A 14167-nucleotide genomic window follows, 5' to 3' on the forward strand; every position below is an offset into this window, starting at 1 on the left:
TGTCTTATATATTTTGGTGCTCCTTGGTTTGGTGCATATATATTAAGAATTGTTATGTCTTCTTGATTCAGTGTCCCCTTAGCCATTATGAAATGGCCATTTTTGTCTCTGAGTACTTTTCCTGTCTTGTAGTCAGCATTATCCGATATGAGTATTGCTACACCTGCTTTTTTTTGGATGTTATTTACTTGGAGTATTGTTTTCCAGCCTTTCACTTTGAATTTGTTTTTATCCTTGTTACTTAGATGAGTTTCCTGTAGGCAGCATACAGTTGGATTTTCTTTTTTAATCCATTCTGCTACTCTGTGCCTTTTTATTGGTGAGTTTAATCCGTTTACATTTAGTGTAATTATTGATACTTGTGAGTTCCCTATTGCCATTTTATATCTTGCTTTCTGTTAGTTTTGTATCTAGTTTGATCCTTCTCTTTCGTTTTTCTATCTTTTGTTTTTATTTGGTTGTATTCCATACATCTTTCCTCTGTTGCTATCTTTTTTATCTCATGTGCTTCTGTGGTGGTTTTTTCAATGGTGGTTACCTTTGAGTAATGAAAAGGGTCCCTACCCTGTTCATTGTAGCGAACTATTTTGTGAGTACTTTTGCACTCCATTGTCCTTTGCTACTGTTAATCTCCATCTTCTCCCCCTCTTTCTTTTTGTTGTTGTCACAGTTTAAATTTGGTTTTATTGTGTTCTTGGAGCTTTTACTTGTGGCTCTGTTTTTTTTTTTTGTTCTTTGTATCTGATTGGAGAACCCCCTTTAGTAATTCCTGGAGTGGGGGTTTTCTGATGATAAATTCCCTCATCTTTTCTGTATCTGTGAATGTTTTTATTTCTCCTTCGTATTTGAAGGATAGCTTTGATGGGTATAGTATTCGTGGCTGAAAGTTCCTCTCTTTCAGGACTTTAAATATTGGGGTCCACTCTCTTCTAGCTTGTAGAGTTTCTGCTGAGAAATCTGATGATAATCTAATGGGCCTTCCTTTATATGTTGTATTCTTATTTCCCTGGCTGCCTTGAGAATTTTTTCTTTGCTGTTGGTTTGTGTCAATTTCATTATGATATGCCTTGGAGTAGGTTTGTTGGGGCCAAGAAAACTTGGAGTTCTGTTTGCTTCTTGAACTTGAGGCTTTAGTTCTTTCCACAGGCTTGGGAAGTTCTCATCTATTATTTGTTTGAGTATGTTCTCCATTCCATTTTCTCTCTCTTCTCCCTCTGATATACCTATTATTCTTATGTTATTCTTTTTGATGGAGTCAGATAATTCTTGTAGGGCTATCTCATTTTTTTTAATTTTTGAGTCTCTTTCTTCTTCTCTCTGTTGTGCCTCAAGTTGCTTGTCTTCTATTTCACTAATCCTCTCTTCTATCTGACCTGTTCTATTAGCTAAGCTTGTTACTTCGTTTTTCAGCTTGTGAATTGAGTTTTTCATCTCTGTTTGATTTGTTTTTATAGTTTCAATTTCCTTGGACATATATTCTTTGTGTTCATTGAGTTGTTTTCTGAGCTCCCTATATTGCCTTTCTGTGTTTTCTTGTATATCTCGGAGGATTTTTAGTATTTCTATCTTGAATTCTCTGTCATTTAGCTCCAAGGTTTCCAGTATATTAAATTTTTTCTCCATAGATTTTTCCTCATCTAGCTGTGTTACCTCTCTTTCTTTTGTATCCATGATATTCGATTTTCTCTTCCTTAATGGCATCTGAGGGTGGTTTTGTTGATAGTATTAATGAGATTTAATAAAGAATAAAAAGTTAAAAAAAATTAAAAAAAATAAAAAATCGAAAAGAGTTGTTTTTTTAAAAAAAAATTAATAATGAAATAAAGAAAAATAAAATAAAATAAAAATTTTTAAAAAAAGGAAATTATTCCCCCCCTCCTTTTTTCCTCTCCTCTCCTCTCCCCTCTTTCTTGAGAAAATCTTGTGGTGGACTGTGAGTTATAACAAACAATGCCTGTGATGGAGGGCCTGAATTGGGGAAAAGTAATAAAGGGGCAAAAAAGAAAAAAAAAAAAGAAAAAGGAAAAAAAAAGAGCGTATGGACCCACAAAAAGCAAATAAGGAAAAAATTTGGGTCAAGAATAAAATGATTTGCTTTTAGGTGTTGGTTGTCTAAAAGTTATGATGAGAGGAATAAGAGGAAAACGGAAAAATGGGGGGACAAATTAAAAACTTACTATTGTATTTAGTGGAACAAGAACTAGATAATATGGAGAGCCAGGGATGGGAGCACTGCTAGTGAGTTAAAAAGGTGAAGTAAAAACCCCCCAAAATGCCACAAACATAGGTTTGAGTCCCAGATAAGATAATTTGTTTGTTATTGAGGTTTGAATGAGAGGAGATGTAAAGGAGAAAGGAAGAAACTAATATAGAGGGAGAAAAGAAAGAGAGAGAGAGAAAAAAAAGAGGGAACCACTAAAAGAAGAAAAAAGAAAGGAGAGAGAGAGAGAGTTAAGGGTTTTGGAGTGCAACCCTCATAGAGAGAAAGGAAGAGAAGAGAAAAGATAATGGGAGATGTAACACTTATGGGTAGTGTAGTTCAAGGAGAGGAGAGAGTAAGACCAGTAGAGAGTTAATCGGTCAAATTGGAGGAGGAAAAAAAAGTATCAAGAATGAAGATAAGAGAAACAAACGAACAAATATAATAAAATGTGATAGGTTATAAAGTCTGCAGATTATTCTTGATTTTGAGAGGTTATCTTCTTGCTTTTTCTTTTCTCTCCCTCTTCCTGGTCGGTGACTCTGTACCCCGGATTCTGCCCCTTTGGCACGCTCAGGTAGAGGCTTGCAGTTGATAAGTCTCTATGGCAATGTCATGTATTGTGCTTTAGTCTCGTGGGAGTCGAGGCTCATTAGCATTTATAGGCTCCGACAGTGAGAGAGTCCGTGTTCCTGGAGCCTCTCTCCTAGTCTTTCCTTCCTCAATTAGTAGCCTGATAATCCAGCTATGGGGTTGCTGCTGCCTCTGCCTGGATAGTAAGAGGCTCAAAGAGCTGGCAACTCCCCACTCTATTTCCACTCAGCACAGGGCTCTGGGTAAGGCTCAGTCAGTCAGAGCTGCTAGCATAATCAGGCGGGCTTTCCGCCCACTCAAAGACCACTGGCTCTGCCACTCTGTCCGGTAACACAAGCGGGCGCCCACTTCTGGGGGGCGCTTGGAGGAAACTCTCACTCACTGTCTGCGACCAGGATATCCAGCCAGCAGTCTCACGCTCTGAGTGAAACCCCCAACCGCAGGGAAAAGTTGCAGCGTTGGAATTGAGTCTCGCTCCGTCCCCGTGCGCGGCTTTTGCAAGGCGCTGGGGCGGCTTGAGATTCCGCTTTGGCCCACACAAAGGCCCCTGACTCTGCCCCTCTCTGCGATAACACGGGCGCGCACTGCCGAGGCACTCGGAGGAATCACTCACTCCTTATCTGCGCGCGCAAACCAGGATATGAGGCCGGCCGCGGTTCCCTCTGAGTGAAACCCTCACCAGCACGGAAAATCTCCACCGTTGGAATTAGTTCTCACTCCCTCCCGTGCGTGGCTTTCCCAGGGCGCTGGGGCTGCCCAGAGACTCTGTCCTTGGCCCACAGAAAGGCCTCTGACCCTGCCTCTCCGTGGGGCAACACGGGCACCCACTCTAGGGGCCTAGGAAGAAATTCTCGCCCACTAACTGCGCACCGACCAGGAGACCGGGTAAAATGGCCGCTCCGCTTGTCTTTCTTTGTTTGGGTTTGGCGCGAGTGTTAGCTTGTATTGCCCGGGTTGCCACAGGATCAGATTTTCCTCGGCTTGGATCTGTATGCCACAGCCTGGTTTGGCCGTTTGTGCCGCGGCGGCCTGGATCTATTCACCCCCTTTGCCCACCTCAGTTTCTATATTCACAGTTACCAAAGAAAGCCGCCCTGTTTAGGTTAGTGAGGAAGGCGGAGCATTTCTTATTCCCTATTTCCTTCGGGGTTTGGTTATATATTTAGCCAATTTTTCACTCAATCATACCTTTGGGTGTATTGCGAAGCATCTGGAAGCTCCAAGTATAGGTTTTTCTGTTTCTGGTTGAAGATCTTGCTGAGTTTTGGGGGAGATTTATCGGTATAGCTTCCTACCCCGCCATTACTCTCAGAGAAGGCCTTCACACTTCTTAATTGACTTGACAACAATCTCAATCTTGATATTATCCCAGGATCTTTTCACCTGGGTATAGACTTCTCCTATAGTTGGTTTCTTCACTCTCCTTACTGGTGTCAAATTATCCCCAGAAGGCTCCATCCATTGGTTCCACTTGTCTCTCATGGCAGCTCTGAAGGGTTTGTTAATGCTGACATCAAGTGGTTGGAGCTGGGATGTCAAGACTCAAGGTATGACGGCAAGTTTTGTTTTTTGCTCTGCAGCAATCTTCTTTGTGTTTTTTGTTATATGTGCCCTGAACTGATCAAACACTAGCAGGGCAGGTTTGTGTAAGAGCCCAACTGGTATCTTTCTTCAAACTTTCTCAAACCAGATCTTCATCCCATCTTGATCCACCCAGCCCTTGTCATGAACGTGGACAATCACTCCTTGAGGAATGTCTTCTTTTGGCATTGTTTTGCATTTGAAAATCAGCATAGATATGCCAACAATGAAACAATTGAGAATGAACTCAAAAGAATAATCCCCTTCACGACTGCAACAAAAAAAATAAAATACTTAGGAATAAACATAACAAAGAATGTAAAGGACTTATATAATGAAAACTATAAACCATTGTTAAGAGAAATTGAGAAAGATATAATGAGATGGAAGAATATACCTTGTTCTTGGCTAGGAAGAATAAATATAATCAAGATGGCTATATTACCCAAAGCAATATACAAATTTAATGCAATTCCCATCAAACTTCCAATGACGTTTTTTAAAGAAATAGAGCAAAAAATCATCAGATTTATATGGAACTATAAAAAACCCCGAATAGCCAAAGCAATCCTAAAGAAAAAGAATGAAGCTGCGGGCATTACAATACCTGACTTCAAACTCTATTATAGGGCCACGACAATCAAAACAGCATGGTATTGGCAGAAAAATAGACACTCAGACCAATGGAACAGAATAGAAAGTCCAGAAATAAAACCACATATATATAGTCAAATAATTTTTGATAAAGGGGCCAACAACACACAATGGAGAAAAGAAAGCCTCTTCAATAAATGGTGCTGGGAAAACTGGAAAGCCACATGCAAAAGAATGAAACTGGACTACAGTCTCTCCCCCTGTACAAAAATTAACTCAAAATGGATCAAAGATCTAAACATAAGACCTGAAACAATTAAGTACATAGAAGAAGACATAGGTACTCAACTCATGGACCTGGGTTTTAAAGAGCATTTTATGAATTTGACTCCACAGGCAAGAGAAGTGAAGGCAAAAATTAATGAATGGGACTACATCAGAATAAAAAGTTTTTGCTCAGCAAGAGAAACTGATAGCAAAATAAACAGAAAGCCAACTAAATGGGAAATGATATTTTCAAACAACAGCTCAGATAAGGGCCTAATATCCAAAATATACAAAGAACTCATAAAACTCAACAACAAACAAACAAACAATCCAATAAAAAATGGGAAGAGGATATGAACAGACACTTCTCCCAGGAAGAAATACAAATGGCCAACAGATATATGAAAAGATGCTCATCTTCTTTAGCTATTAGAGAAATGCAAATCAAAACGGCAATGAGATACCACCTCACACCTGTTCGATTAGCTATTATTAGCAAGACAGGTAATAGCAAATGTTGGAGAGGCTGTGGAGAAAAAGGAACCCTCATCCACTGTTGGTGGGAATGTAAAGTAGTACAACCATTATGGAAGAAAGTATGGTGGTTCCTCAAAAAACTGAAAATAGAACTACCTTATGACCCAGCAATCCCTCTACTGGGTATATACCCCAAAAACTCAGAAACATTGATACGTAAAGACACATGCAGCCCCATGTTCATTGCAGCATTGTTCACAGTGGCCAGGACATGGAAACAACCAAAAAGCCCGTCAATAGATGACTGGATAAAGAAGATGTGGCACATATACACTATGGAATACTACTCAGCCATAAGAAATGATGACATCGGATCATTTACAGCAAAATGGTGGGATCTTGATAACATGATACGAAGCGAAATAGGTAAATCAGAAAAAACCAGGAACTGTATTATTCCATACGTAGGTGGGACATAATAGTGAAACTAAGAGACATTGATAAGAGTGTGGTGGTTACGGGGGGGAGGGGGGAATGGGGGAGGGAAAGGGGGAGGGGGAGGGGCACAGAGAGAACAAGATAGAGGGTGACGGAGGACAATCTGACTTTGGGTGGTGGGTATGTAACATAATTGAACGACAAGATAACCTGGACTTGTTATCTTTGAATATATGTATCCTGATTTATTGATGTCACCCCATTAAAAAAAATAAAATTAAAAAAAAATCAGCATAGGAGGCAGTTTGATTCTGTTGGCACAACAAGCTAGAACAACTGTATAATGGCTCTTTTCATGTCCACTTGTCTTCACAGTTACAGTTTTCACCCCCTTCTTATCAACAGTTCAGTTACTTAGGACACCAAATTGAAGGGGGACGTCATCCACATTTGCAATCTGTCCCAACTCAAACTGATATATCTTCTGACATTGAATGACAAAACGATGAAATTCAAGGAGCTTCTGCTCATAGCTTTCAGGCATCTTTGGGGCAAGTCTGGTGCATGGATGCATGCTTAATCCATTCCGTTTCATGAATCTGAAACACAATTGTGTCCTCCTTTGAAATCAGTAACTTCTCTTTCATCAGCAATTCTTCTTGCCCCATACTGAACCATCTTTGTGGACACAGAAATTCCAATTGCCCTTTGCCCTTCAATCCATATCTTCAATTCTCTCTCTAAATCAGATCATTTTGCTGACTTGCCTCTCAAGGCCTTCTTCTGATGTGGTGTTTTCAGTAGGATTTCTTCTGCCCATATCCAGCCTCAGATTGATTTCTCAGGTGGAGGAGGACAAAACTTACTTTCAGCAGCACAATTTCCATTCACTTTTGCAAACTGGATCACTGTTAACTTGAATTCAACACTGTACGAAAATCTTTTCTGAGCCATTTCTGGGCAGAATGTAGCAAAACGTAACCTATTGTAATATACTGGTAACAAGTGCAAAACAATGAGTGCAAAGACAACAAGTGCAAAAAAGTGGGAAATGCAAGTAAAATAACTACAACCACTGTATAAGACGCACCCACTTTAAAACCCCCAATTTTTTTTTTTCACTTTTCTGAAGCTGGAAACAGGGAGAGACAGTCAGACAGACTCCCGCATGCACCCGACCGGGCAGGCCCACCAGGGGCGACGCTCTGCCCACCAGGGGGCGATGCTCTGCCCATCCTGGGCATCGCCATGTTGCGACCAGAGCCACTCCAGCGCCTGAGGAAGAGGCCACAGAGCCATCCCCAGCGCCCGGGCCATCTTTGCTCCAATGGAGCCTTGGCTGCGGGAGGGGAAGAGAGAGACAGAGAGGAAAGCGCGGCGGAGGGGTGGAGAAGCAAATGGGCGCTTCTCCTGTGTGCCCTGGCCGGGAATCGAACCCGGGTAAAACCCCCAAATTTTTTGAAAAAGGGTATGTCTTATACATGGGGAAATACAGTATACTCCAGTGCACACACAAAAAAAAGATACGTGATCACAACACTAGTCAAATGACATCCAGCGAGCACAGCACAAAACTAAAGAAGACATATTAGCTCCATACTTCATCCTTAAAAACCATCTCAAAAATCTCTTTATAATTCTGATGGTTCTGAACACTAGAAGTATCTTCTCTAAAATGTTGCAAGGAAAAGAAAGAGGGCAAAAGAACTAAAAATAACAAAGGTCTTGACTGTATGAAAGATTCTTGAGACCACAGACTAATAAGTTTGATTCATGCCCTACTCAAATTCTATAAAAGATAATTAGATAGGTAAGAATATTTAAAAACAAAAACAGAAGTAACCATAGAAGTCACTGTAATTTCATGAAGAATACATCACATTCAACTAAGCTACATCTTTTTTTGATAGAATTATAATATCAGGGAAGATTTTTTTAAAAAGTCTGATGATGTTTTGTAATGAGGTAGAAAAGTGCTGATTGCTAATGAATTGAGTACATGGTTGCCTGAAAAACTCTAACCACAACTTTTTATTTAATAAAAGTCAACCAGAAGTGTTCTAGAAGTTATGCCTTTGTATTTACTCTGTACAATAAGAATATTAACAATCTGGGTAAAAATAGGAAAATGTGTATGTCTTTGCATGGACCTTTATAGCACAATTGTTAAAAAAGATTCATAATTCAACTTGGTTTGGGTTTTATCCCTTAATTTCCTTTGGGCAACTGACTTAATCATCACCAAGTCAATGAAACAAAAATGTTATTTATTTTGAGATGAACAATTAATAATTGCTATATCAAAGTAAAGAATGATACTAATTCATGTCAAGGAGAATTAGCAAAAGTTATTTCAAAATTTAATACAAACCAGCTATGTGATGTAAAAATAGATAATGCAATCTTAAGTTGTATGCATACACTTGATGTAAATCCCTGGATCTTAATAGTTCCATATCTATAACACTGATTAAAGTCAAATACGGTGTGTCACATTCCTTCTGATTCTACACACTTTGTAAAGCACATCATCTAGGTAGAATACATAGGAAATAGAAAAACACACAATCAGGATGATGATGGATCTAGAAACTATTGCATGTAAGGAAAACAAAAGAAATCAGTGATGTTTAAACAACAGAAATGAGATGAAAAGAGAGAACATGAAATGGAAAATAGGTGAAACTAGCATTATACATCTCTGTGTGTGTGTGTGTGTGTCTACAGATGTCATAAGTAGGACCAGTGAACCAAATTTATGCATATGTATGTTATCAGAATGTAAGGAAAGCCCTGGCCGGTTGGCTCAGCGGTAGAGCATCGGCCTAGCGTGCGGAGGACCCTGGTTCGATTCCCGGCCAGGGCACACAGGAGAAGCGCCCATTTGCTTCTCCACCCCTCCGCCGCGCTTTCCTCTCTGTCTCTCTCTTCCCCTCCCGCAGCCAAGGCTCCATTGGAGCAGAGATGGCCCGGGCGCTGGGGATGGCTCTGTGGCCTCTGCCTCAGGCGCTAGAGTGGCTCTGGTCGCAATATGGCGACGCCCAGGATGGGCAGAGCATCGCCCCCTGGTGGGCAGAGTGTCGCCCCTGGTGGGCGTGCCGGGTGGATCCCGGTCGGGTGCATGCGGGAGTCTGTCTGACTGTCTCTCCCTGTTTCCAGCTTCAGAAAAATGAAAAAATGAAAAAAAAAAAAAGAATGTAAGGAAAGACTTTCTTTGTGTGTGTATATATGTGACAGAGACAGAGAGAGAGAGACAGAGAGAGGGACAGATAGGGGCAGACAGACAGGAAGGGAGAGAGATGAGAAGCATCAATTCTTTGTTGCGACTCCTTAGTTGTTCATTGACTGCTTTCTCATATGTGCCTTGTGTGGGGGGGCAACAGTAGAGCTAGTGACCCCTTGCTCAAGCCAGGGACCTTGGGCTCAAGCCAGTGACCATGACTTTGAGCTTCAAGCCAGTGACCTTTGGGGTCAAGCCAGCAACCATGGGGTCATGTCTATGATCCCACGCTCAAGCCAGTGACCCCACACTCAAACTGGTGTGCATGTGCTCAAGCCAGTGACCTCAGAGTTTCGAACCTGGGTCCTCTGTGTCCCAGTCTGACCCTCTATCCACTGCGCCACCACCTGGGCAGGCAGGACAGACTTTCTAACAATTAAAGAAAGCTGTCTAGTTCTGGAATGGATTGCTTTGTAAAGTAATAAATGCTCCCTCAGTGGAAGTGTTCAGAGGGTGTATGGCCACCTGTCAAAATATAATGTGCAGAATACCAAAATACATAGGTGAGTGGATAAAAGAATATCTGAAGGTTCTTTAAAGCTTTCAGACTTGAATAAAGGACAGAGTAGTAGAAGAAGAAACTGTCTTACTCTTCTTTGTAAACCCAGTGCCTTCTAGGGAATAAGAAACATAGTAGGACTTTCATAAATGTCTGCTAAAACAAATTGATAACAAATAGAGAAGCTATAGGATAGTAGTACAACACACAAATGAGAAAAAATAAATAGAATTCAATGGGTGAAATACATTTCTTAAATTTTTCTGACAGACTTATTTCATTTAGCATGATAGTTTCAAGGTCCATTCATATTGTCATAAAAAGGCAGCATTGATCCTGACCAGGCAGCAGTACAGTGGATAGAGCCTTGGCCTGGGATGCAGAGGACCCAGGTTCAAAATTCTGAGGTTGCCGGCTTGAACGCTGGCTCACCAGTTTGAACGTGGGATCATCAGCTTGAGCATGAGATCACAGGCATCACTCCATGGTCACTGGCTTAAAGCCCAAAATTGCTAACTTGACCAAAGGGTCACTGGCTTGGCAGGAGCCCCCAAGTCAAGGCACATATGAGAAAGCAATCAATGAACAACTAAGGTGCCGCATCCCTCTCCCTCTCTTGCAGAAAAACCCAAAAACAACAAAAAGGCAGCATTCCATTTTTTCTTATGGCTGACTAGTATTCCATTGTATATATGTATCACATTTTCTTTATTCAATAATATATAAAGGACAATTAGGCTGTTTCCATGTCTTGGCTACTGAGAATAATGCTGTAGTGAACATAGTGGTGCATATACCTTTGCAAATAAATGTTTTCAAATTTTTTGTGTAGATACCTAGAAGAGGGGCAGTCTGAAAAAGCTAATAACCATATGATTTCATTCATCTGTGGGATATGAACTGAAACTCATAGACACAGACAACAGTGTGCTGGTTACCAGAGGGAAAGGTGGGGGTTGGAGGTAGTAAAGAGTAAAGGGGGCCAAATATATGGTGAAGGAAGAAGATTTTATTTGTGTGGTGGACATACATGCAATATACATGTCATGTATCATAGACATGCACACTTGAAACCTATATAATCTTATTAACTAATGTTATCCCAATAAATTCAATTTTTAAAAATCAATGGAAATAGAAAATGGAACACTTTATCTAATCAAATATTTCTTCTGTGTGATGAAAGCTGGATGTATTTCTTAGTCGGTATAACACTCACCCAGACGCTTGAAGAAATTCTCCTCTTCCTCTCTTCCGTTTTCCATTCCACTCCCAGGCACCCCTTCAGAAAGCTTCACAGCACTGGTAAACTTGACCTGAGAAAAAGAGGAGAGTAGTCAGCTCACTACATTCAATTCTTTGTGTATGTGTGTGTGTGTGTGTGTGTGTGTGTGTATTTATTTATAAATAAAGTTTTCATTTATTGAATTTTAAAGAGAAGATGGTTGGGGGAAGAGTGGGAATTATTAATTCATTCTCATATGTGCCTCAAATGGGCAAGCCTGGGGTTTCAAAGCAGTGACCTCAGTGTTCCAGGTGAATGCTTTATCCACTGCGCCACCACAGGTCAGGCTCTTCTGTGTTTATACTAACCCTTCCCTTGAAAAATATGTTTAGAATATGAAAATTACTTCAGTTTTTCTGACCTCCACATCTGGTTAGTCAGTATAGTATTTTTCCCACATGCCAAAAAAGTCACCACTTATAACTATAATTTGAAGGAAGATCCTGCTCATAGAATGAAAGTAAAATACTCAGATGCTATAAAAAGAACTTAGTAAAAAATTGAGATATTCCTAGAGTTTAATTTTTGATAAGGCCCAAATTCAAAATCAGGAACAGAAAGCCACCTTTATCCTTCACAAACAACACCAAAATATAGAATCAGATCAAAGTGAAAGCAGAACAACGATTTCAAATCTCTAAGAAAGAACCAATATAACTTTGTTTATAAACTCCAGTATAATTAAAGTGCAAGAACATGGGTTCTTATAAGAATTAAAATGTGTTCTTGACTTTGCCCTTAAGCCAGCAGTAATCAAAATTTTCAGCGAAAGAAAGGAGGCTATGGGCCTCGCAGACTCCCAAACACTTGAGCAATTTTTTAGCAAAAGGAACATGAAGGATGAATTATAGTTTCCAAATGTCTTATAATGTTGCTATAGTCTTTATATAATTTCAAAATATTATTTTTTAAACAGATAGAAGAAACCTGGTTTTGGTGAAAGATTAAGAAGAAAGAATATAAGTAAATGATTTGTATATAAAGAAATATGACTGATCATATGCTAAAAATTAGTGATCAAGCCATGAATTCATAAGAAAGACTCTTATAAGAAATGGATTTCACTAAGAATCATTACTTTTCCAAATTATGTATTACGATGTTGCTTACCAGTATTATGAAGATGCACTTAAAGGGAAAAGTCACCCTCAGTTTCCTTATGTTTTTCTTTTTTTAAAGTGTTTTTGGTGTTTTGTTTTTTGTTATTTTTAGAGAAGAGAGAGAGACAGAGAATGAAGAGGGAAGAGGAGCAGGAAGCATAAACTCCCATTGTTCCTTGACCAAGCAAGTCCAGGGTTTCAAACCGGCAATGTAAGCATTCAGGTCAACGCTTTATCCACTTTGCCACCACAGGTCAGGCTATATTTTTCAACAGGAAGAATGGTTCAGCTGATGTAAAACACAGTGGAAGGAGGATAAATGGGGTGTGTGTGTGTGCATGTGTGTGCGTATGTGTGTAAAAGTAATCACTATACAATTACTTGAGATGTCAGAAATTTTACATGTGTGTTAAAAGCTAGAAATAGACGCGAAGTAACACAACCATATATACACCTATATCTGAAGTATAATTTTATATAAAAATTTCTGTCATACTTTTCTTTATGCAGGACTACAACTAAGATATCTTAGCTTTCATTGCTCGTCTACATTTCCTAAATTTGTTCAACCTGAAGAGAATTTCTTCAACTCTCTTTGGCCCCACCAAGTGTTTAGCATTTCTCAGCCCTGACATTTTAAAATCAGCGCTCCCAACATTCCCCAACATCACATAAGTACTGTCCTGTTTACCTTGGAACTTTGCCTGATGAAAGACAGGCGGTCCACGGAGCTGATGTCCAGGAGGTCCTCCACGCCGTCCGCCAGGCCCGAGAGGGAGGACCGCTTCAGCCAGTTTCCTTTTATATATATTTAAAATTAGACCATTATAGCATTTTCTCCCAAATGAATGAAACAGAAATGCCAGGATGAACCCAAAAAGTGATGAAAGTTACATGGCTTAATGTAAATAGACATGAAAAGAAATTGTTTTCTATGTACATGCTTTGAGTCTAAATGTTCAGTGTGAGACTATAAGTTACATGACCAAGGAAGATCAGGACAAAAAGAACCTAACCCCCTTAGGTGAATAAAACCATAATACATCCCATTCTCCTGGACAACTTTCTCATCTCCGAGTAAGTCCTATTGATTTTTTCCTGAAAGTACCTCTCAAATCTGGCCACTTCTCTCTGTCTACATGGTCACCACCCAATCCAAGCTACCATTCCATATACCTGGATCACAATCTCTCTTATTCCTTCAGGCTCCCTTCAGTCTTTTCCATTATGACCTTTTAGAAGAAATTGACCTTCTTATGTTACTCCTCTTCAGCATCCCACATGGGCTATGCAAGACTATACGATAAATAGGCAACCTGACCTGCATGCTCTGGCCCATCACTCCTGCAGAGTTCTGCAAACTCTCTTCTCCTTGTCTCAGTTCCTCCATTTCCTTCCCTCCTAATATTTTTGCACATTTTATTACTGCCACCTGGAATGCTCTCCTTCCTCCTTCCCTTTATACTGCAGATCTCAGTGTAACTTCCTCCATGAAGCCTTCTCTAATGACCCCCTCCTCATTTAGGTCAGGTTTTGGTGTTGCATGCATTTATATACTGTGCATGTTTCCTTTATAAAATCCATAGTTTGCAACTATACTTAAGAGTGTGATTATCTGCTTCAGTGACTGTCACCCCTACCAGATTGCAAGTTCAGCAAAATCAGGAACTGTGTAATTTTGCTCATCTTTTTTTTTTTTCGTTGAGATACCTTAGTTGTTCATTGATTGCTTTCTCATATGTGCCTTGACCGTGGGCCTTCAGCAGACTGGGTAACCCCTTGCTCAAGTCACCGTCCTTGGCTTTGCTCAAACCAGATGAGCCTGTACTCAAGCTGGTGACCTCAGGGTCTC

The 14167-nt window shown here is 40.1% G+C and overlaps 1 protein-coding gene across 5 annotated transcripts in view; it reads right to left on the bottom strand.

Moving 5' to 3' along the window:
- Nucleotides 1-14167, bottom strand: part of UNC80 (unc-80 homolog, NALCN channel complex subunit) — a 213369-nt gene that overhangs the window by 133538 nt on the left and 65664 nt on the right. For all 5 annotated transcript variants that reach the window (XM_066278794.1, XM_066278792.1, XM_066278791.1 and 2 more), the window contains exons 20-21: nucleotides 13007-13113; nucleotides 11150-11246 (exon numbers count right to left, since the gene is read on the bottom strand). In XM_066278794.1, the coding sequence (XP_066134891.1) occupies nucleotides 11150-11246; nucleotides 13007-13113 (204 nt within the window). The remainder of the gene's footprint in view (nucleotides 1-11149; nucleotides 11247-13006; nucleotides 13114-14167) is intronic.

Source organism: Saccopteryx bilineata, chromosome 5, assembly GCF_036850765.1.
Source record: "Saccopteryx bilineata isolate mSacBil1 chromosome 5, mSacBil1_pri_phased_curated, whole genome shotgun sequence".
Lineage (NCBI taxonomy): Eukaryota > Metazoa > Chordata > Mammalia > Chiroptera > Emballonuridae > Saccopteryx > Saccopteryx bilineata.